We start from the raw sequence: 23894 nt of genomic DNA, 5'->3' as shown, positions 1-23894 counted from the left end.
TGCACTTATGTGCGATTGCCAACAAAACACAGAAATTTGATGCAGTTTTACTCAACGTCTGCGGTTCTGACTCATGATGGGGATCTTTTAACACTTGGATGCTCCATCTTTCAGTATCAAATGATCTGTAAATGCAGCGTCGAACTGGGCCTTGTTTATAAAACATTAATCACTGAAATGACTTGAACAAACAAACACATGTGCGCAACACTGTTGCTGTCCTGGAAAAAAACTGCAACCACTGTTCCCTTAACGCTGGGTTCTTTAGGAAGCTGAAATAGGTTATTTTTCCCTCACAACCAAAAACACACTTCTTTTGAAGACAGTCCTGTGCAGAGCTGCCGACGACTTTCGTAACCCAAATGAAGCACGTTGATGGGCTGCTCTTGCTCTGGTTGCTGTGCGCGCGCACTCTTCCGGGAGAAGTGCTCATACAAGGGATTCCGCTATTTATGACATCATGAAGGGCCATACTCGAAAACGTTCCAAAATGTAAACTTTGGCCATGTTTAGCATGCGAATCCAAGTCTTTAACAGTGTAAATAACTCTGAATGCATGAAATAGCATTAGACACCCACACCCACCCCCACCCTGCCTTTAAAACAAATCTTACCGGCCCCAAACCTTTACGTCCAAATTGTTTTTTGAAACTTTGTCCATGCTTAGCATGAGAATCCAACTCTTTAACAGTGTAAATAACTCTGAATGCATGAAATAGCATTAGACACCCACACCCACCCCCACCCTGCCTTTAAAACAAATCTTACCGGCCCCAAACCTTTGAACGATAGTTTGTTTTGCATCATTTACCTCAACTTTACATTTGATGTTCATAAAACTTTATAATTAACATCCATATTGAGGATTCAAATTGAGAATGTAATTGATTTATTTAGTTTATAGTCCATGACAACTGTTATTGTTTTTTTTTTATGCCCTCATCGAGGTACAAAAACATTCTGATACTGCAACCCACTAAATTAAACACTAGAAATAATATACGCATATCATCCAGCAATTAATTTGTAAATTAAATATGTAATCCATAATTGCATGTAAAAGTACATTTTTAAATTTCAATAAAGAAAATGTAAGCTTGCTCATTTGCCAGCACAATGCAAGGGTTTTGCAGGCGGTTACAGTGTATTGTTAATGCAGTTTCTGTTGTATTCTGCACGGTTACTAGGATGTTGCTGGGTGGTTACTTACAAGCTCAAATTAAAAGCAGCACACCCCCATGTCTCTGATATGCTTGGTCTGTAGATATTGCTTATCAAAGCCATTTAATGAAGTTACAGGACACCTAAGAATCTGCACGATTTGAGGTGTCATTCATATGTGTAGCACAGGACAAGTTACATACCGAAGTTTAATGCTTGGAGTTTGTACTGCTTTGTCTTGGCAAAGAGCACTAATAAATGAACAGCTGGTTTGAATTGCACATACAGATTTTTGGCTGCCCTCAACCATTTAAAGGACTAATTACTAGCTTCAGTAAAGGACGTTAAACACTTGTTGGACTTTGCCCCTCATTTGTGAAGTAGCTGTAACCACAAAACTGAGTGTAGTGACCCAAGTCTTTGCACTAATATTGATCACTGCACTCAAATGGCACACTCTGCCCTTGGGCCAAAAGCGCTACTCCCGGCCCATGCGCTCGGGGGTTGTCCATTGTAGCAGGCAGGGCATCAAAGGCGAGCTGAGTTTGCGCTGTGCATGGCCAGGGATTTGGCACCCTCCTGCACCCCTCCGTGGTCCGTGTGCGGATTCTTTTGTTGTGGGATACGCGTTCATACACATGGTAATTAGTCTCATGTGGCTCAAGCCTGCGGTGGAGGTGCTTCCGAGCGGGGGAGGCACGAAGATGGAGGGAAAGTAAGAGTGCAAGAGATTAAGAGACGTACGTCAGTAAAAAAAAATGTTTGCTTTGGGAAGAGTTTTAGCACGTTTGAAAGAAAGGACATTTTCGTGGGTGTGCCGCCCAAGTGAGGTCGTCTCAGAAAAGCGACTGTAGCTGATACAGTAAGACCAGTTTTTCAGGTTCAGAAACTCTGCAGTGTGCTGCTGCGGTTGAGAGGGGGAGTTCACTTCAGACGGGCTGCATGCTTTCGCTCACGGCCAGACCATAGGTCGGCACACAACAGCTCATGTCTGCTCGAATGGGTCAAAAACTGCTCGTTCTTTTCGGTTTTTAAACAGCACACACTTTGAAATAAGTATTCCGGCTTCTCATCATGCACCAGCCCCCCAAAACTCTGACAAAAACAAGGGGAGCTACAGTTCCTGTGAACATGGCATTTGTGTGCTCACAGTAGCCATAAATTAGTTGTGGTTAACATTATAGTTTCAAATTGTGTGGTGTAATAACACGATCACATTTAAATTTATTAAAGTGTCATGAAACCCCTCTGTTTTGGCACTAGTCGTTCACACCTAAGATCGGAAAGACTCAAGTAAGCTGTGGAAAAGTGGGAATGTAGAGTGCAGGAAGAGAGGAGAAAACAACCAATAAGACACAGACCTACAACACACTCATTATACAGAGTAATGAATATTAAAATGTAAGTGGAAAAAAAAAAAAGTTGGGGTACTTTGCTGTATTTTAAAAAATATAGCCCTATGACAAACTTCAAAGTGTCTTCACATCGTGAAAAAATCAAATAGGTTTTGATAAACCATTCTTAAGAAATATCATCGAATGAGCATTTAAACTTTCCTGATTTATTGGTCTGTATGAAAAATGAGGAAGAACATTTGATATTTCATAAAATCTACGTCAAGATGCAATGAAATGTGCGCAAACATGTTTAGACCACTACAGTAGATGAAATATGTCCACGAAAACTTGAAACACATTTGCTCCGGTCCGGATATGAACCGTGAACGGCACTGCGAGTGTTGATAAATTAATTGTGTGAAATTCATGTCAAATGCATCTTACAGACATTTGGTAGCCAAACTCTCTCTGACCGCGTTCACAGGGAAACACAAACTTTTGCCCCTTATGTCCCTGAACAACAACAAAAGATGACAGAGTTGAATCAACACCGCTGAAACGTTTAATGTTATCTCATGCATAATACAGTGCATTGATTGGATAAAGAGTTCCTTCTCATGAATAATGTGGAGAAATGCTCAGAAACTGATGATGAAGTCTAGGGCTGGGTGGTATGACGGTGTATATAGTTACCGCGGTATAAAATAACAGGTTTTTTTTATTCTGTGTATACTGCAACATGTAAATAAGTGGGCGTGGTTAACACATTCAAGGTGGAGCGGTTGCCATGGTAATGAACAACCTGCTAGTTAAAGAGAATATACATAATCCTGTATCTGAGGCTAAATGACTAAATTATACACGCCTCACAACCAATATTTAAACTACTTAGTCAGCACTAACAGTAGCTGATGTTCAGTTTGCATACTTCTGCTCTCCTTCTAGTCACTACTTTACTCTTCCCTCTCTTGATTAAAGCTCCAGGTGAAGCTAGAGCAAAGAGTAAAACAAGCCCCTTAAAAACGCAGTATAATAAGCAGATACCAAGGAACAAATTTCAACAATATAACAGTAGTAATAGTAACCTAAAAAATTAAAAGGAAGTAAATGTAATGTATTATGAATGGAATATTTCAATATAAAATATTTAGATATAGTATAAACTGAAGTAAAACAATAACATGAGATTTAAAAGTAATTCAGAAACACCTTATTTAAAGTTTAATTGCACCTACAAGTTGCGTTTAATATCAGTCAGTTGGGGGCAGTTAATCTAAAAGTTGAGTGAGTTTTTACTCAAATTACCAAATAAACGTAAAAGAAAAATCAAACAAGGTGAAGTACTTTTCATTTCTAAAGTATTTGAGTTTAATTATTATATAAAGCCCTTTTTGTCAATTTTCAGAATAACTGCATATAAAAATAACTATATCGTGAAAAATATCGTTACCGTGAAGTAAAATTAGTCATAACGTGAAACAGAATTTTGATCCTACCATTCATTTTGGTCAATGCATTCTCTTTAGCCAGTCATAACTCAGAATAGACGCATTTACTATAACTTTTCTAAAAATTCACAGTTACTAAATAATGTGTAAATTATTGTTAAGTGTGTATTAATGTGTAAACAACCACATGCAGTACATAAGTTGTTGTTGTTGTTAAACACCATACATAACACCATATGCAAGCGTGATTCATTGCTAACAGTCTGCCTGTTAAAGTGAATCATTATAAAACAAGTTCTTAATTACGGTTAATGTATGTAGAAAAACTGCATTCTTGGTCCACACAATATTTGTCCTTTTAGTTAAAAATATTACACATCTTTTAACAACATTGTTGGTATGTTTAATAGGATATGTAATTCAGGATTTCTGAACATCAGAGTGGGAGTCCCTCGAGATAATTCTCATAATGCAGTTTCATATGAGTCATGAATAATAAACCAGTCCAAAGCATATCAACATCATTGCGCAGTACTCGTTTTCAGCTTATTATCTAAAATGTGATCTACATTTGCTAGTGTATGGTTGTTTCTTTGTCATTTGCACTGAGTAAAATAAAATGGGACCAACATCTTTGCAGGGAAAGAAATGGAAAGAAAAGCTTATCTTGAGGGTAGTTGACACAATTCTTGTATATACTTGAAGATGTGAATATTTGTAAAAATTCATGTCACACTGCAGGGCCATTTAAATGACAAAAGGTGATTTATAATTAGTCACACAAATTTCCATCATAACTTATGAATTCATATACATTTTAACAAAAAACCTAGATGTTGATTAAAGTTCATGGACCTGTAATCAAATACCTATACATAAAGAAAACTGCTCAGTTTGCATCTCATGTACAACTATGTAACAAATATGAATTAAAAACCTACATGAACTGCTCGTTAAATGTTCACTTGTTGTATCTTCTATGTGCAGTTACAGGAGACTGTCAAGAGGAAGTTGGAGAATGCTGGTTCACCCCTAGGCCGTGACCAGGTCAACGGTTTCACCGATGGCTACCCGCCCAATAAAAAAGCCTGTGTTGGGGATGCATTGGGGGGTCTTAATGGGGTCTCAAATGGTACAGTGCCTCCTCTCTCACCTATGGACTCCAAACGTAATGTGAGTACCGATGCCATGATGGCCAATGGGAACCACAGAGCGGTTGGTGCAGAGCACAATGGGATGGGTCTAACTGATAGCGGTGCATCACATGGCACAGAGTCTGATTTTCGCCTGAAAGAAATGAAGCAGGAGCCGGTGGACGATATCTTGCCCTGCATACTGCCTGGGGGAGGTGGGAATGGAAACCACAACCTCTTCCCTGACCTCAACCTCAACGATCAGGACTGGAGTGAGATTATGGAGGAGTTCAACCGCTCCGTACCCTACGAGGAAATCCAGGAGCTCTTCAGTGACAGTTTTGGAGATCGCAAGGACCCGGAGCTCTCGTCCGCCGGTGCAGCTCAGAGCTTGATGCCGCCAGATCTGGTCAGCGTGAAGACTGAATTTTCCCCCACTATGGCTCCCTCCGCCTTCGATCAGGACTCTTGCAACGGTTCACCTCAGTTGAGACCCACCTCGTCTGGGCCTCCGCTTCACACCAACTCCCCCGCAACGGCTCCGGCCACATCGCCGGCCCTGCCTGTGCAGCAGCATCCACAACAGCCGCCCATTCAGCCCAGCAGAACACATCCAAATCACCTGCTGCCCGTTCCACCCAAAGACCTGTCCCCCGCGCAGCAACTGCAGCAGTTAGCAGTTCGTGAGCAGCAGAGGGCGATATTACAAAGCCAGCTGCAGCACGTGGTTCAGAAGCCGCCACAGCAAAAACCGCAGCAACAGCAAGCAGCGAAATTCCACCAGCAGCCCAATCACTCAACGTCTTGGCCCCAAAATGCTCCCACCCAAAGTCAAATGGGCGGAACCTTTGGCCTTGAGAAGTCCACCAGCCCTTCTTTGTACCCGCAAGACTTCCCCAACCCCAAGACCCTGCTCATGCCTAACAAGGGTTCTCCCAAAGCAGGCGCTCCAGATGGGTACATGCAGCCCGGTGGGCACGCCAACATGTTAAGTCACCCAGCCGCACCCACGGGGCCCCTCAGCCACCCACCCAACCCAGGTGCCCAGGTGGCCATGTTGAACTACAGTAACACTAAACCCCTGTCCCATTATGAGGCTGGAGCGCCGGGTGCACCCAGGGGCCCTCCGGCCACACAGAACCAGAACAAACAGAGCCAGGCCATCCTGAACCTGATGCGACAACAGCAGATGCAGAAGCAAAGGCCGGCCAGCATGAACTTCAGACCAGTACACCACCAGCATGCTCTGGTAAGACAACCTTCTCACTGCACTCATCACATCTGTTGCTAACAAGGGGTTTTGTTCACCCAAAAAAAATTTTAATTGTCATGTACTCACCCTCGTGTGAGTCCAAACCCATAAGAACAAAAAAATGGGTGTTTATATGTGCATCTACGATGAACTGATTTAATTTAGACTTTTATTTTACACATAAACACACATTCATACAGTACATCACGTATGGTGAACATGGAAGCTTTTGCATGTGTTTCAAGCTACAGCAAACCTCATTGGTTCTCGTGCATCATGTTTGAAACTTAATTTACCATATTTTTACCATATTACCACACTTACCATAGCTTAAATTAACTTATAGTTTCACTAAAATATATTAATTTGTGTTTCAAAGATTACCCAATGTCTTACAGGTTTGGAATGACAGAAGGGTATGTAAATGACAGAATTTTCATTTTCGGATGAAGTGGGGTTTTTTTTACCTTTATTTGTATAGAGCTTTAAACAAAACCGATTGTGTCAAAGCAGCTTTACAGTGTCAAACAGGAAAATAGTTAGTCAATAATGCAAGAAGACGATAACAGAGTCATTTTTCCAGATAAAGTCACTTCATTGATGATTGATCATCCAGTTCAGCTCTCTTCCAATAGTGTCAACATTTCAAATTAAAATTTTTGATAAAACAATCGTTAAAAAAAAAAAGTTTATACTGATTTTAACAACTTCACAATGTATTTAGATATCAAATCATATAAAATAAAAACGTCATAATCATTCGTTTTTATAAAGTACTTACAACAAAACTAATCTGTAGTTGTAACTACATGTTGTCTTAAGAATCAAAATGTCTTGAGAGCCTTAAAAGGATAGTTCATTCAAAAATGAAAATTGTCAACATTTACTCACCCTCAAGTTGTTCCAAACCTGCATGAATTTCGTTCTCCTGCTAAACACAAAATAAGGTATTTTAAATAATATGGGAAACCAAACAGTTTCTGGTCCCAATTGAGTTCCATTGTACTCTTTTGGAATTACATAGTATGAAAAAAAAAATACTAAGACCTTTTTATCACTCAAATTCTGCAGAGAAATCGCACAAGACACTGAAAGATGAAATGTTCTAGTGCACATGTGACGTGCTGTCAGATGAAGTATATGTGTCACTCTGACTGTGGTAGAGAAGGGGATGAATATTAGGAGTGACTGGTTTTGGCATTTTAGGTTTCAAAATACAGTGGCCTCAAAGCATTTGGACACATAAAAATGTCTTGAATGTCATTGCATTACATAAAATATTAAAACAGTGATGACAAGATCTTTCTGCATCACCGCAGTGGAAATGAGGTGCTCAAATTAGACTAAAGGGAAGAGCTTATCAACGGGAAGAAATTATCAATGATATTATCAGATTCCGGAAACGGCTTCTGGAAAGAAAATGTTCATTTTCATTTTCATTTGCACAATGTGAAAATGTAAACGTTGTAAAAAGTGATTAATCCATCTCAGAAGAGTCAAGATAGTTGTTCAGTGATGTGCTTGACAGTCAAGTCGAAAAAACAGCTTATATTTCTCTTAATTTGTGACATTTCCAAACAGTGTGTGATCAGCACTGCTTTAATAGGGAATAGATCTAACTGACTGCACTTGAAGTGGCTGAGTCCGCCAAAAAAAACACACCCCCTTCTAGGAACCCTTTCTTCTCCTCATCCGCTAGCCTTGGAGATATTATTGGCAGCAGGGAGCATTTCTTTCTGCAAGAGTGTTTGAGGAAATTAATATAACTACCCTCAGCACAGAATTAAGCAATGAGGCATTTGGTTAGACGTATCCATATAAAAGGAATAATGCATGCTTTGTGTAACATGAGTGGCGATGCAATGTACACAAGATATTTACACTCAAGATATTGAATAAAATATTTACTAAAATTGTTCATCAAATGTTAACAACTGCCATTTGTGCTACTGAAGTATAAGAAAAGCTATTTATACATCTGTAAAGTTGGCTATTGTGATGTACAGTATATCTGACTGAAATGGGTTCTTGAATAAGAAAATGTAGGGTGGGACATGATTTTGTCGTCGGGCATTGATTGGATCATTGCTGTTTGCTGATTGTTGTGATCTTTTCAGTGACCGGTTACCTGAGGGATTATTGTTCAGCCCTTCTGCCAGTGAACACTTCAACAGGGGGGAGATGTTGTTGCAAGGTGGAAGGGGTCTTTTATTATATTTATATTATTTTGATTAAAAAAAATTACGAGGGCACGTGAATTAAAAAAAATGTCTATGGATAATTCATTTATAATAAACACTGCGATAAAATAAAAATAGTCGATTTTGACTAATGGTGACCAACAGTCATGACTAAATCATTACAACATTCCCAGTCGGCATCAAAATAATATAATACATAATATAAAAACACATCCAGCTCGAGGGTTTTTTTTTATCCCATCGGCCCGTGTATGTGTGTCTGGCAGTGGGCCTCATGCACCCCGGGGTTGAACAGTTTGTCTGGGTCAGGCAGCTGGTTGCTAAGGAGCAGAGAGCAGACAGCCATTCTCACACACACACATTGCGGTGGGGGCTGGGATGGGCTGCCAGAGACGGGTCAACAGAGAAAAGGACCGGCAGAGCCAGAGAAGGAGGGAGAGGAGGGGGCGACAAAGCCGTCTTTCATGCGTGCTGCCTGCCCACCCGACCGCCCCTGGCTTTCGTCCTGCGCAGAGTATTTTCGGATTAGCCCCCGCACTTTAATCATTCCTTCTCTTTAAATATAGCTGTTTATCCCATTTGGCTTTTACTATTTTGCGAGATATCAACTTTTTTTTTTTTGCACGGTTTATCGAATTGCTATTGTTAACTCTCTTTTGTAAAATCTCTGTCCGCTTCTCACTTTTCAGATAACGCCGTTTCGTGTCGTCATTGACCTTGAAATACCTCCGCACTGAGTGTGTGAGAGAGAGCATGCAAGAGTTTCCCGGGTGTTTGCTGTGAAAGGGTGGCAGCCAGCGCTGGCATCTCCGATATATTTTTAAACTATCTTCACCACTGTCTGTAGTCCAGAGGTGCTGAGGAAGCTTTTTGCCTCAACGGTCAGATCAGAGAGGAGATGTGCTGTTCAGCTGCTTTGATGCTTGAATTTAAATGGGAGTTACAAAGCAGTGAGATTTGAAGCATTCAGCTGGTGTGGATTGCATTAATTATACTGTAGGAGGGGGAGTCACACAAAACCTGCCAAGAATGTGTCCTAGTTATACTTACCAACAAAATCAGAAGGAAGAAATAAGACCTTATACTTGGAGAAAATAAAGCCTAATTTTAGGTGTTAAGGACCATTAATATTTGCTACCCAAATTCTGATTCTTTCTGTAATGCAGTGCCATATTAACGATTATATCAAGGACATTTTTCTTTATATACCTATGTAAGAAATATATAAATCAAAGCTGAATTTTCATCAGCCATTACTACGGTCTTTGGTGTCGCATGATTTTGATTACATTTAGGATTTTCTGAGGGTCATTTTTTTTTTCATTTTTGTTATGAAACCCCCCCCGTTGGTCATGGTCCTCTCATTCTCCACAGACTGTAACCGAAAAAAGATTTTACTGTCTAATCAGATAATTCGTTCGTTCATTTATTTATTATTTAAGGGGTCATGAACTGCATTATATAATTATTTGATAATGTTTCGTGAGGTGCACCTATAATGTACAGGTGCATCTCAATAAATTAGAAGAGTTTCACAATTTGAGTTGAATTACTGAAATAAATGAACTTTTCCACGACATTCTAATTTATTGAGATGCACCTGTAAATAGGATTTTTACATCAAAAATTTTAATAATTTAGAAATAAAAGGCCATTTTATACTCTGATTTGAACGCTCTGTTGGAAGGGGCGTGACTGCTGTGAGACTTCAATGTAATGCCCACTGCTATAATTGGCTACAATCTTTTCATATGAAATTTCATAAGTATTACATGTGATTTCATAAGTATTACACAAATTTCATAAGTGTTACATGTTACATGTGTTACTCTGAACACGGATACATACATGTTATGTCATTCCTGTCAGATCCATATTTTGCAGTAAAAGTCTGTTTGCAAAACCTGCACAGAAACTGTGACTGATTTACCAAAGAATCCACCGTGAAATGTACTGAACAAACAAATAATGCTCTACTGGGACATCCACATAGTTAAATAAATAATCACTTTCCTAGCATCAGTATCCTTTAGAAGGTAATGTTATTTTTAGTCTGGCAGTGATCCTGTGTTGCTGTTCTCTCCTTCTCATCTCACTAACGCACCAGTGGGCGGGGCCAAAGATGTAGAAGTAGGCATTGATCTGATTTTGCAGAGGTGGGCTTTCACTGCACTATGGCGTCATACTGTGAGAAAATCTGAAATGAGTCATTTTCTGATCTTGGTTTCAGTAAAAGCTGTTTTTGGACTAACAAGGAAGTTTTGAGGTCTGAAACTTACAGGAAGTTTTCATAGTACAATGACCGCTTACATGTCAAAACATCAAGGAAAATTTGATTTCTCAATTCATGACCCCTTTAAACCTTCTGTAATTTGTAGTGTTTAATAAGTCATCTCTCGCTAGCTTGAGACTTTTTTTTTTTTTTTTTACACAAAACCCAGGGCTATTAATATCAGAGCTGTACTCACTCTGGGCTTCGGTCAGACTTTGGATTTTCGGAACCAAATGGATCTGTGAAGACCTAGAAATGGGATGTAGTCACTTGCTCCCCTGGTCACCTCCAAATATAGTTAAGGTGATTAAGTGTTTTGGACCTGTATTTCTCTCTAAACAAGACCTCTAAACAAGTTTTTCTTCTCACAAATAAAGTTGCGCATGACAAGAGCTGCCTTTCTCTGCTGGTCAACACAAGTACCTTTGAAGTGCCATGCGGCAACTCCTCATCTGCTAACCTTGAAGATAATATTGGCCACAGGGAGTGTTTCTCTACTATAATGTTTGAATATAACTTCCCACAGCACAGATTGAAGATTACGACTACAATAAGGCATTTAGTAAGGCATATCTATATAAATGAAAGTGGAAATGTAATTAATTGCTATACAGTTGGTTACAAATGAAAGAAGAAACCGCAAGCGGATGTTAAAATGAAGTAAAGATGTGTGGTCCTCTCATTCTCCACAGCTTGTAAGAGAAAAGAGCTTTTCCTGTCAAATCTGAAATATTTTGTCTTCTGTAATTGCTAGTGTTTAATAAGAGTCATTTCTGACTCTGTCTCTCCAGGATTCGGGGTCCTACCCCTCCACAGCTCATGTTCCTGGCCAGGGCAACAGCATGACACCACAGCAGAGCAGCAACAGCATCCCGGCTAACCATGGTAGCGCGGCCTACATGAAGCAGCAGCAGCAGCAGATGCAGTTGATGAGTCAGCAGAAGCAGTTCCTCCAGAGGCAGATGATGGCCGAGCAGGTACCATTTCCAGTGTTCATAGTCGGATTCGTAACCCAAAGGTTGCGGGTTCGAGTCTCGTACCGGCAGGTATTGTAGGTGGGGGGAGTGAATGTACAGCGCTCTCTCCCACCTTCAATACCACGACTGAGGTGCCCTTGAGCAAGGCACCGAACCCCCAACTGCTCCCCGGGCACCGCAACAAAAAATAGCTGCCCACTGCTCCGGGTGTGTGTTCACGGTGTGTGTGTGTTCACTGCTGTGTGTGTGCACTTTGGATGGGTTAAATGCAGAGCACTAATTCCAAGTATGGGTCACCATACTTGGCCACATGTCACGTCACTTTCACTTATTTTTGCTTCTATAGACCAATTTCAGTGTTTGCAAACAGTGATGACGTTTTTTGTAATATGTAATTGAGTTTATATTTCAAAATTCTGACTTTTTTCTTGCAATTCCAAGAATATATCTCTCAATTCTGGTTTGAAAAGAAAGAATAAAGAGTTGATTTTTTCGGTTTATAATCCCACACTTCTGGCTTTTTTCCCTCAGAATTGACAAACTCGCAATTGAGTTGAATCAAGTTATAAAGTCCAAACTAGGAGATATAAACTTGCATTTGCAAGAAAAAAAGTCAGAATTGTCTGATAAAATAGGTAAATGTTATGTAAAATGTTATAGGTTTAAATAGCCCTACAGTTGAAATACATGCATGAAATACTAGTACAATATGTCCCCTATACGAATATTATATAGACCTATTGTTTAAATCAAATTTATACTTTAAAAGTAGGGTAGTCATAGCAGGTTTCATCCATAGTTTGTCTGTTTAAACGTCTGCGTTTAGCTTCAAATGGCTTCTTTGAAGACGGTATTATATAAAAATGATTTGCATTCCGATTCTGACATCCAAAGGCACAACAATACATTTTTTCTCTTATTCCATGGATTTTACCCGTTTCCCTCCACTTGTTCCCAGTGTTTTTCTGCCACCACAATGCGCGCGCAGCTGCAAGTGACGTAACTGTGACTTTAATCATGTTACTATCGCTAGCATTGTATAGACCAATTTGAAGTCACAATGTTCAATAAATACATTTATTAATCATCATCATCAACATAATTAACAATTCTTTCTCCAAATAATATAGTTTGTTAAACTGTGGGTGATATTGTGGTTGCAAATATAGAATTCATTGGTGATTAAATTAGCCACTTTTGAAGTAGCTGTAAAATATAAACCAAATTTAGAGTCAAAACTCTGTGTGTGTGTGTGTGTGTGTGTGTGCGCAAAAATGCTTGCTAAAGTTTCATCCAGTTTCATCAGTTCTTGGAGTTGTCCTGAGGTCCACCTCCAGGGGGCAGCAGCCTCACAAGAATAATAAATTTTTTTGCCACAGTGTTGTTCCCCTTCATGACAGTATTTGAAGCCATAACTGAAGTGTGTTTGTCCCAGGAGAAGCAGCGGCAGCAGCAGGAACAGCAGCTGCAGAGGCATCTGACCCGTCCACCGCCTCAGTACCAGGACCAACAGAACCCGCAGGCTCAGCAGAACCCATTCCAGCAGCAGGTCTCTCAGTTTGCTGGTGTGCCGCCCTGCCTGGCCCAGCAGCACTCCTCCGGCTTCAGCGAACACACCATCTCCGGTATTCACCTTTCTCTTCTTGATCATCAGTTGCCCCCTTTTACACCTGCTGCTTGTTACATGTTGCATCAGTAGGCACTCTGTTGTCCAGAATGCATGAGGACACATATGGACGGATGCTAAAAATGAGATGTGGTCACAACCGGACCTGACCAGCTCCAAGAATAATTTTAGTGATCAAGCGGTTTGGACCCAGTCTGGACTTGAGATTGGATCACAAGAGTCACAGGTGTAAACAAGACCTCTGTTTTTCTGATTACGAGAAAAGTTCAGTATGGCATGAGTTTCCTGGCTCTGTAGGTCAACACAAGTAGCCTTTTGTTACAAAAGGTCCACACACAAGTCCATCTGATTTGCAAGTGTGTTTATTGATAGACTCATTTGAATGACAGGGATACAGTGTTCAGTGTGCACTGCCGTTACATACAGCATCAATCATTCATCTGCGAGTCTACTTTTAAAAGCTTACTTCAACTAAAAAATGGTCATTTATTCACCCTCATGTCGTTCCAAACCTACAAGACTTTGTATTTTGAAGATTAATCAAAGGAATATGTTTTTAATCAAATCAAAAAAGATCTAGATTCCTTTTAGGAAGATCCAAAAAGATCATAAAGATGCCATAAAATGGGTTAGGGTTAAGCCTAACCATAAACCTAACCCATGTGCTCTTTGTAGGTGTTGATCATTGTTCATCACAAGTTGATCATCACAAGACTGCTAGATTCAGGTGGATTTGTTTCATGATGCCTTTATGACCTTTTTGGATCAAGGTTTTGCTTGGACTTTCGGGGGTGGGGCAGTAACCTCTCAAGTTTCATTAAAAATATCTTAATTTGTGTTTCAAAGATTAATAAAAGTCTTTTTGGGTTTGGAACAATAAGAGGTTGAGGATATGATGACAGGAGCAGTTTGTTTTTCCTGCAAAGTGAAGCTGGTAAAATAAAATTGTGGCGAATGAGTTTAGAAAGCCGTTTCAGTGTTGCCAGATCTTGAAAGAGAAACAAGCAGCCTTGTCTGAAAAACAAAGCTCGCAGCAAGCGACTTGACTCATCAAAAATGTTGTGTACTTGTTTGAGTGTAGAATGTTTCTGGTTTAGTTGAGGAGTATTGCTTAAAGTCTGCATTAAATAAAAATTCACCCTATATATTTTCCAAATTAATTTTTATTCTCACTGTGAACGATTCATTTATTTTATTTTTTTTATTGTTTGACCCAGTCATTGCAAGTTTGCTTTCATCTGCCTCTACTGCTGTGTGCCACACCCACATCTTAACATCCAATCAACAACTGATACATAGATTATTGAAAAACTGTAGGGCGGGACTTGGTTCTGTTACACTCAGATGTACATTACAATTCTGAAGATAAGATCTGTGGCTTCTTCCATTTCACTTTAAATTCATTGATCAACATTGAAATTGTTTAAAAAAAAATTAAAAAAAACTTGAATCTTAAAAAAACTTGTTGTAATTGTGATTGTTTGGTTACTCTGTTTTAGGTGCATCTCAACCAATAGGGAATGTCAACTCTCTTAGTGGCCCCACCCCTGGAACACAACGGATGTTCTCTCAGACACAAGGCATGATGGGAATGGGGGTGGGACAGAATACTGGCCCAAGCACTGGTCCCCCTCCAGCCGCCAGTCAAGCAGACATGAACCTCCCATCCTGTGCAGGCGGTCTCGACGTGCAACAAGTCCTCTACGGCAACATGCCCATGCATCCTTCCCACCCCAACCAGCAGAGACCGCCAGTGTCCTCCATGTCTGCCGCTTACCGCCAGAATGTTCTGGCAGCCCAGCAACAAGCACACTTGAAAAACCAACCCAATGCTGCTATGTTGAAACAACAACAGCAGCAGCTGGCCCGTATGCCCAACAGCATGCCCAACGCCATGACTAATAACATGGGCTCTGCTATGCCCACCTCCATGCCAACCAGTATCCAGGGTGCCTTGCCCGCACAGGCCCAGTCATGGCAGCAGCAGCAGCATCCAGGTCTCCAACCCGGCTCTGCTAACGGAGGCATGCCAGCAGGTTTCCCCAACTCTGGCTTCCACATGCAGCCAAGATTGTCCAAACTTTCCAACAACACCCCGTTTCCCCAGGGTGGCATGGGGAACAGTGCAGCTGGTAGGACCCTGACAGTAATGAATCCTGGACAGATGTTGCCTAACATGAACCAGCAACGGACCAATAACCCAGGCATGTCCCAACAGCTGCCCCCTCCTGGCCAGCAGATGGTCCAGCAGGGGCAGGTGCAAGCGCCGCCTCAAACTCAGCAGGTTCTGCCTGACTTGGGGCCCTTCAGTCAGCCACAGGCCGGACCTAACTGCACCGCAGGACTTCAGTGCAGTCATGCCTATCAGATCAACAGGACAGCCAATCAGCAGCTCCAGTTTAGCTATAACACCCAATCGGGAGGCAGCTTGTCCGGGTTTCCTGCCGAGACGGACCTAGTGGACTCTCTGTTGAAAAACCCATCGACACAAGAGTGGATGGATGATCTAGACGAGCTGTTGGCCAGTCACCAGTGAGTGATGGCCATGGGCCAATAACAGCCAATGCTGGTGCCTTTGGTAGAGGAGAAAACATAAACGTCCACTTTCGGATGTTTTCGGAGATGGTGAAACTGCTCATATCACTCAGATCTGCTGTGTTCTCTGTTGAGTATGTATATGGTGTATATAAAAGAGGTCAAGTAGAGCACAGAGCCTGTGTCACTGAAGTATTCTCTGGACTGGAAATTTCAAAGAGGGAAATGCTCTACTACTGACCCTGTGGCTCGGTAAAACCACTGAATTTTCTTATGAGTGTGAGCTCAAACACTAGTTGAGCCATTCACACGGTTGTGTTGCCTATGTGTTTGCTGTAGGCATGAGGAGGGTCTGTTCAATGTCAGGAGTGTCTTGAGTCTCTTGACACACTTCCACAGGCCTTAAATTTGCACTCTTGAAGATGCACAATATGTGATTTACAGTAAAACGGTCTAAAGCAGTAGTTAACCTCAAAATTAGCATATTTGAATCATTTACTAACCATGTCGGTCCAAACCCATGTGACTTTGCTTCATGAGGGATGTCCAGTCCAGCTCCTGGAGGGTCACCTTCCAGCACAGTTTAGCCCCAACCCAAATTCAACACCTGATCCAGCTAATCAATTCTACAGGATCACTAGGAAATAGAGATGGTCTTTTTATGGGGAGATGCCATTTGACACTCGCATCATATCCTTGACATCACTGAATTGCTGTCAGAGATGTACGAAGGTCAATAACAGATTGTGGATACCATAGAAATTGAGAAGTGCCGTAAACGGAGTTTTCCCCGATGCAAAACATTTTCACTGTAAACTCCAAAAATGATTACAAATTCCAAAATGGCTGTTTAATGGCAAACATGTTGATTCATATAGTAATAAGCTGCTCATCACAAAAGCAGTTCATTCAGAGTACTGAAGCCTCTTCTCCACAGACATCCATTCAAAATCAAATGTGGACTGTGGCCCTCCAGAGCGAGATCAGACCTCTGCTTTTAGAGGTTTATCAGAAAACTGACCCTGTGTGTATTATCATTCTTCAGATTGTCTCATTTGTATGTTCCACTAAAGATAGTCATGCGAGTTTGGAACGACATGAGGGAATAAAGGATCACAACTTTAGTTGAACTGTTACTTTAAGTTCCGTATGTTCATTGGTTAGTTTCTCATTGACTAAATTTAGGAAGTAGATGCTTCGTGGTTTGTTTAATCAGGCCATGACCGCTTGAAGGCGTGTAGCTGAGACTAATAGTGAGGAGGATGAACTGATGTTCTGACAACTCTACAGTGCTCCAGTGAAAGTAGATTGCGTCATTACACTTTCATGTTACACTACACTAAGTTGTGTGTTGTTGTTTTTTTCTTCTGAAAAGCTCAGAGCTTCTGTGTTGGTGAGAGGGTTAATAATCCTGTTTGTTTTCTCCCTCTGGTGTCTGATGTTACATTGAGGGCAGGTCAGGTGCCGGTCTGAACTGTGCTACCTGAACTCTCTCTCCATCTGAGATTCTGTGACAGGGTTTCATGTATATTTATATATTTTTTGTATGTATGCCGTTTCTATTGTTCAGGAGAAGATAGATCTTATTTTTATATGTACATTGATGCAAAATTGTGTAAGTATTTTATACTTTTTATTATTGTTCTCTGTAAAACGAGAGTGTTGTGTAAATATAGTTCTCTAGAAACGGTCTTGTTTGGTGTGTTTATTTAGCGTTTTGGGTGATTTGTGCATTAGCAACTTAGTTTTGATGTAATGAGGTTCAGGAAAGCTTCAGATAATACTCTAATGCAGGTGAACCTGACACGTTCTGATAAATGTAAACCCCCTTTAAAAAGCATCTTAACACACACAATCCATGGACAAAATGATTGACAAGTCATGGAATACAAGCATGACTGGCTTAAAATGAAGGAGGCAAAGGCAACTTTTGTTCAGAAATTGTCAAATGAGTTGTTACACCAGATTTTTCATAAACCTTTGTGGTAAAAACAATTAGCATTCATTTCTTTCATGGGGCGGTATTTCTCATTTACCTTTGTGAGTGCATGCTTCATATACCCTCTAGCATTATGTCCTGGAAAAATCTTAATAATAGTGATGTAATGTGGGTTATATTCTTGTCCCGCCCACTCTAGTCGTGCTAATATAAGTGACTGAATAAAAAAAAACAGCCTGTGAGTGTGGTTTGACCAGAGATAGAGGATAGTGTCTGGCTCACTGTCACAGGAATGATGCTGGAGCAGGTCGTGCTGTTAGCAGCCGTCACAGTGCTGGGATTGCTGGAGCAAGGTAATTACCACATGATTGTAGATGGTCAAGTCAAATCAATATTTGTCCGTTTTACGGTCAGAGAAACAGATTATATACACTGTATGATGAAACGCGCTTGTGTCCTACATTACAGGTATTACAAATGTGTCTCGTGCAAGAATGAACTGTAATTGTAGCAGTGATAGTTGGACTTGAATCAAGAGAATGATCAGTAGAGTTACAGTAGAGTTGTCATGTTGGCAAGCCCTGCAAACTGGCTGATAAAAAAATACAGCGTTTTACCAAACGTTCCAATCTGTAAGATTTCCTAGAATACTGCTCAGATTTACGCATTTGAAAGTAATATAGGTCTTGAAATTGGTTGGACAAATTCATTTTGAGCGGCTCTCGCGCTTTTTCTGTAATAAAATCAGGAATAGTTTTTCCAAAAATAAAAATTCTGTCATTATTTAGGCTACTCCCCTGGCGTCTTGCGTTAAAGTCGATCGGTATATATATATTTTAATGCAAAAGCAAACATTCAGATTAAGAACAGGATCTTTTGCAATGTGTGTTAGGAAATTCTTTAACTTCACAATCTGTTTGATGTGATAAATGTGTTTGCCGTCCTGTCAGCGTACTTCTCTCTGAAGGTGATCTCCGCGCGGAGAAAGCACTCGGTCTCTCCGCCGGCCACCACCGGACCTCCGGAGTTTGAGAGGATCTTTCGAGCCCAGTAAGTCAGGCGGAATGGGTCGCATTTATCATCCGTCAACTGAATAAAGACACATGACTTCACTGAGAGGAATGTTGATCTCGACAGGCTTGGTCTCATTTGTCATATTTTTTTCCATTCTTGCCAGAGCAAACTGTTCTGAATATTTCCCCATATTCGTCTTCTCGCTTTGGCTGGCTGGAGTTTTCTTCAGTCAAGGTGAGTTTCCCTGAACTGAGAATCCACGAAATATCAGGTAGGCTCATGTCAGTTCAACTTGGCGCTCACAGAACATATTAATATATCTTGCTAAAATGCGACAACCAGATTTATAGTTTGTGGTATTAATAAGACTAGCTCAAGCAGCTTCTGCTATACTGGAGTAAGCACAGGACACACTGCACTCTGAAAATGCCTTGATTTATTTACAGAAAAAGAGAGCATCTAGAATGTTACGTTTGAACGAATAAAAACGCCCAGATGTTCCTTCAGGCTGGTTTTATAGAGGGGTTAAACCAGACAAGTCTTCAAAGGGGAACTTTCCCTTGTGAGAAGTGTATAAATAACATATGCTTTAAAAGTCTCTCTAGATTAAAAGAGAAAACAAGTCAATCTAATCTAACAGCGCTCACATTGGCTTTCACCAGAATCTGATATCTCACACCTCAGATTTGCATGTAAACCAAAAATCCCTTGACATGTGTTATGCAAAGCCGTTCTGCTGCTGTTGTGCTCTTCTCAAACGCCTCCATTCAGATCTAAAGGAAGAAAAGTAAGCTTAAATTGAGGTGGTGATCAATATTAGGTTAGGTCAAGCATCACTATTGCTATTGGGTTTAGTGATCTGAACAAACCCCTCATCCAGAAAATGACATGATGAATTTCTTGCTCTAGCACTGGCAGTGTTCTTCGGGCTCCTGTACCTTTATGGACGGTATCTGTACTTCCACGGCTATGCGGATTCGGCTCAGGGCAGGTCAGTGATCTAAGACTGTAGTAGTGTTCATGTTTGCCCAGTCGTGATGCTCACCTGTTACTGTCTGCTGGCAGACTGGAGCCGCTGTACTTCAGTGCAAAGATGCAGTGGGTGCTGATCGCTCTGGCCGGGCTGGGGGTCGTCTGCACCATGACGCAGGCCTATCTGGGACTGGACCTGCTGCACTCCTTTAGTCATGTTCTGGGCCTGAACGAACACACATGAAATCACAAGCGCTGGATGTCTGCAGGAGGCTGAGAACAGGGAATGCTTTAAAGGACCTGAAAGGTTTTTCTTTACTTTTTTTTCTCCTCTAAAGAAAGAAGGTATTCATTTTGTCCATCAAATGGAAACATCTGCAAAACAATCAGTTATTCAAATGGTTACTTCAAACGTTGTTAAATAACTGTCTAGAAACCATTACTGTTAGTATTTCCAAATGTAAAAAAAAAAAGTGGTTTTCTTAATTTATTATTACGTTTATATTTCAGCTAGAAGCTTTTAATTGATTTTTGTACTAGCAATGTCATTGCACATAAATATGCATCTCTCAGGAGAATTCTGACTTGGTTGCCAATATTTGTTTTTCCCCCAAATTATGCATTAGATGCTTTTGAAAGCATTGATAACTCGTTTTCTTAGCTAAGGCTGATTTCATTACTAACAAGCCTTTTAAACACAATTAAACCGTTTCACTTTTTGAATAATTTGACCAAAACTCGACTGGAAATGATGCACAATAAAACTATTATTCTCCCAAGTGATATGCACTGTGATGTCATTTTTCCTGTTTTCTTCATACATCACGTCTCATATTTAATCTCATGTCTTTCATGGAAATGATGCACAATAAAACTATTATTCTCCCAAGTGATATGCACTGTGATGTCATTTTTCCTATGTTTTCTTCATACATCACGTCTCATATTTAATCTCATGTTTTTCGCTGACAGTGTTGCCCCATTGGTAAACAAGTACATTAACTTTAGAAATGCCTTCGTTGGGGTAAAAATCAGAGTGGTGGAAATGACAACCAGAGTCACTTCTGTTTTCTATTTTATAATGCTATATTTTCTGTTATCTGGTCATGTGTAAATGCATGCATTTCTGATCTATACACATTTATGAAATTCAAAGACTAGAATGATGTTTGACAGTTCAAAAACATTCAATCTGTGTATAGTGTTTTGTATTTTTGGCCATAAGGAGGTGCTAGGACTTTGTACATCAGTGTCAGTGGTGAAGACCAGACTTTTTCCTACATTTCCAGTTGTTCTTACCTAACGAATATGCTGATGAAATGCTGAAACATATTTTCATTTTCCAGGACATTTTATCTGACCAATAGTTGTAATAGTGAGAATGAATGCACTGGAGGCTTCGCTATTTTGAGGTGATAGGCACAGCATACTGTACTGGACATCACTAGTATACCAACAACAACTGATATAAAACCTCAGTTGAGTCATTTGTTTTGTATAACAGCACTCCAGCATCACAAAAACTGCACCATACCCCCAAAAGCAGTGGGGTGAAATGTCGGGCTTGAATCTGACTTCAATCTTTCATGCCAACAGTGATCAAAATGACATATTATGCAAATATGGTTTGATTATTCTAGCATAAACTGTCTGCTAACATTTAAATGTGAATGAAATCTTGTATTCACATCATGGTGGCATATCTGTCAAAGAGCAAAAAACATTTAAAATGAAATTCTACAGTCACACAAATAAATGTAGATTCCTTGGTCGTGCTCTTAAAAGAATTATTGTTATATTCCCTAATACAAATTCTTCCGCAGTACTCCCAGTCCAGTTTGCATTGGAACCCAATGGCAAAGTTAGCAACTGCATGTGCTGCGAAAACAATAGGTCTGTATTCAAAAGTTCCACCCCGCGTGGAAGTTGCCGTGTTCAGAAAGCTTGAGATGTAGGTGATGTGAACCGAACGTGTCTGTTTTTAAGAGTAACTGAAGGAAATAAAGGCTTTCATGTGACTTCTGCAATGCACTTCTGGGTGATGTTGCCACTGTCTGAAGCAGCTAAATGAAACCATAGCATCCTGCTTTAAACTCTTCATACAAAGTGTGGTGAGGGTTCTGTGTTACTACCACAGAGATATTTTCTGTTAAACAGCAGTTAGTTGTAGTGTCATTAACAATTGGGTCCACTGGTTAAATGGGTGCATGTGCAGTAGTTGTAGGGAGGCTATCAGTTCACTGTTAGACCATGTTACCACTACTGCAGTCTGTAGTGTTTCACATTTTATTATTTGCATGTTCCTACAGTTACGCATTTATTAGATGACTTTATCCAAAAGCATCTAATAAATGCAAAAATGTAAACTTACAAAACAGCGATTCAAGGACCCAACAACATTTGAAATATACAATGCCACGTTTATTAGATTACCAGTTAACTAAATTACAAATCAAGCTAGGGAAGAGGGGAAATGCAGAGAAGATTTGTTTTTTATTGTGTGTAAGTGAATTGGTTTAACGGTTAAGTTAACAGCAAGATATTAAAGGCCAGATAATCAGTCATTTCCATCTGTTAAATTCTGATGAAACAGAGGTGATAATATTTGGACCAAAAACCTGTATACATAAGCTCTCAAAATATAATTTGCATCTAGACAGTAGTGCTACTTCCTTCTCTACAGTTAAAGACGTGGGGGTTTTTTTTTTTTAGACAGCTACTTATCTTTTGAAAACCACATTTTGCATGTTATCAAAACAGCCTTCCTCCATCTTAGAAACATTGCAAAGTTATGGAACAAGTCATTTATTTCTAATGCAGAAAAACTAGTTCATGCATTCATGACCTCTAGACTTCATCATTGCAACGCACTACTAGGTGGTTGAACTACTTGAAATTATTAGCTCGTTTAGCTTGACAAATTACACTTCAAGAAGCCTACACACACTCTACAGTGCTAGTGTGTGTAGAGATGAGGTTTAGTGTAATTATTATCACCGTATTATTATCTCTTGGCTCGGTTTTATCAGCAACAGGATGCGGAGAGCAAAAGGTGTCATGTCACCACTCGCTTCACCGGCCCAGTGTGAGCAAAGTGAGTGAACGCCTAAATGAAATGAACCCGAATGTTCTTACATTAATGAAATACATCATTGTGAATTAATTGTCATTCATCTGAAACAAACCACTGAACATACTGCAGTGCTGTACACTGAAAAATGGCTTTGAAACCATTTTCATTAGTAGATTTCACAAATAATTTCAAAGAAATGGCAAGTAAACAATGTGAAATTTCAAAGCTGTAAAGCATAATCCAATAATCTTATATTTACAATTTTGAAAAATAATTTTTAACAGTGTGAGAACCAAAAGGGCGATCATTATAGCAGGCCCAGAGGAGTCATTCGTACTTCATTGTCTCTCTCTTTCTCCCTCGCTTTCACTTGAACACACAGGTGCACGTTCTCCAGCTTCACACTGGTTCCAACTGACCTGGCCGCTTGGAGAGGAAGTTGTGTTTTTGGCCAACAGGAAAAAAATCATATGGGATTTTTGCTACTTCCTGTTGCAGGAAACACGTTCAAGGATGCAGAAGGGGTGTGTGGGGGCTGTAGGTCTGTGTGTGTGTGTGTGTGTACCTACTTAACCATATTTTGGGGACTGATTTGTACCCAAAAGTGAGCAAAACCTGACAAAATCGATTCCATTTGGGGAAGTCCTCATTTGTAAAACTGGTATAAAAATAAAGTAAACAAAGTTTTTTTGAAATTATAAAAATGCAGAAAGTTTTCTGTGAGGGGTAGGGTTAGGGGTAGGGGTGGGTTTAGGTTAAAAAGTGTATAACTATTTTTATATAAAAACAACAGAAGTCTATGTAATGGCCCCATTTAGTTAAGTAAACGTGTGTGCGTGTGCGTGCGTGCGCGTGCGTGTGAAAGAGAATATACATCCGTATTAAAGGGGGCATATGATGTTGCTAAAAAGAACATTATTTTGTGTATTTGGTGTAATGAAATGTGTTTATGC

General features: G+C 40.1%; 2 protein-coding genes across 2 annotated transcripts in view; both read left to right on the top strand.

The window, feature by feature from the left end:
* LOC107667451 (mastermind-like protein 1) overlaps positions 1–17978 on the top strand; it is a 31599-nt gene extending 13621 nt beyond the window's left edge. The window contains exons 3-6 of the mRNA XM_016459120.1: positions 4934–6328; positions 11596–11781; positions 13217–13406; positions 14908–17978. Coding sequence (XP_016314606.1) covers positions 4934–6328; positions 11596–11781; positions 13217–13406; positions 14908–15944 — 2808 coding nt within the window. The 3' untranslated portion in view covers positions 15945–17978. The remainder of the gene's footprint in view (positions 1–4933; positions 6329–11595; positions 11782–13216; positions 13407–14907) is intronic.
* Positions 17979–18135: 157 nt separating this feature from the next.
* Positions 18136–20619, top strand: LOC107667453 (leukotriene C4 synthase-like). The gene is made up of 5 exons (XM_016459122.1): positions 18136–18235; positions 18833–18932; positions 19060–19130; positions 19806–19887; positions 19962–20619. Exons 1-5 carry the CDS (start codon positions 18175–18177, stop codon positions 20110–20112), a joined length of 465 nt encoding a protein of 154 aa, XP_016314608.1. The 5' UTR covers positions 18136–18174; the 3' UTR covers positions 20113–20619.
* Positions 20620–23894: the final 3275 nt, after the last annotated feature.

The sequence above is a fragment of the Sinocyclocheilus anshuiensis genome, unplaced genomic scaffold (genome assembly GCF_001515605.1).
Source record: "Sinocyclocheilus anshuiensis isolate Anshui unplaced genomic scaffold, SAMN03320099.WGS_v1.1 scaffold1547, whole genome shotgun sequence".
NCBI lineage: Eukaryota > Metazoa > Chordata > Actinopteri > Cypriniformes > Cyprinidae > Sinocyclocheilus > Sinocyclocheilus anshuiensis.
Note: the sequence above shows the minus strand (reverse complement) of the source record. Positions and strands in the feature narration are given on the sequence as shown.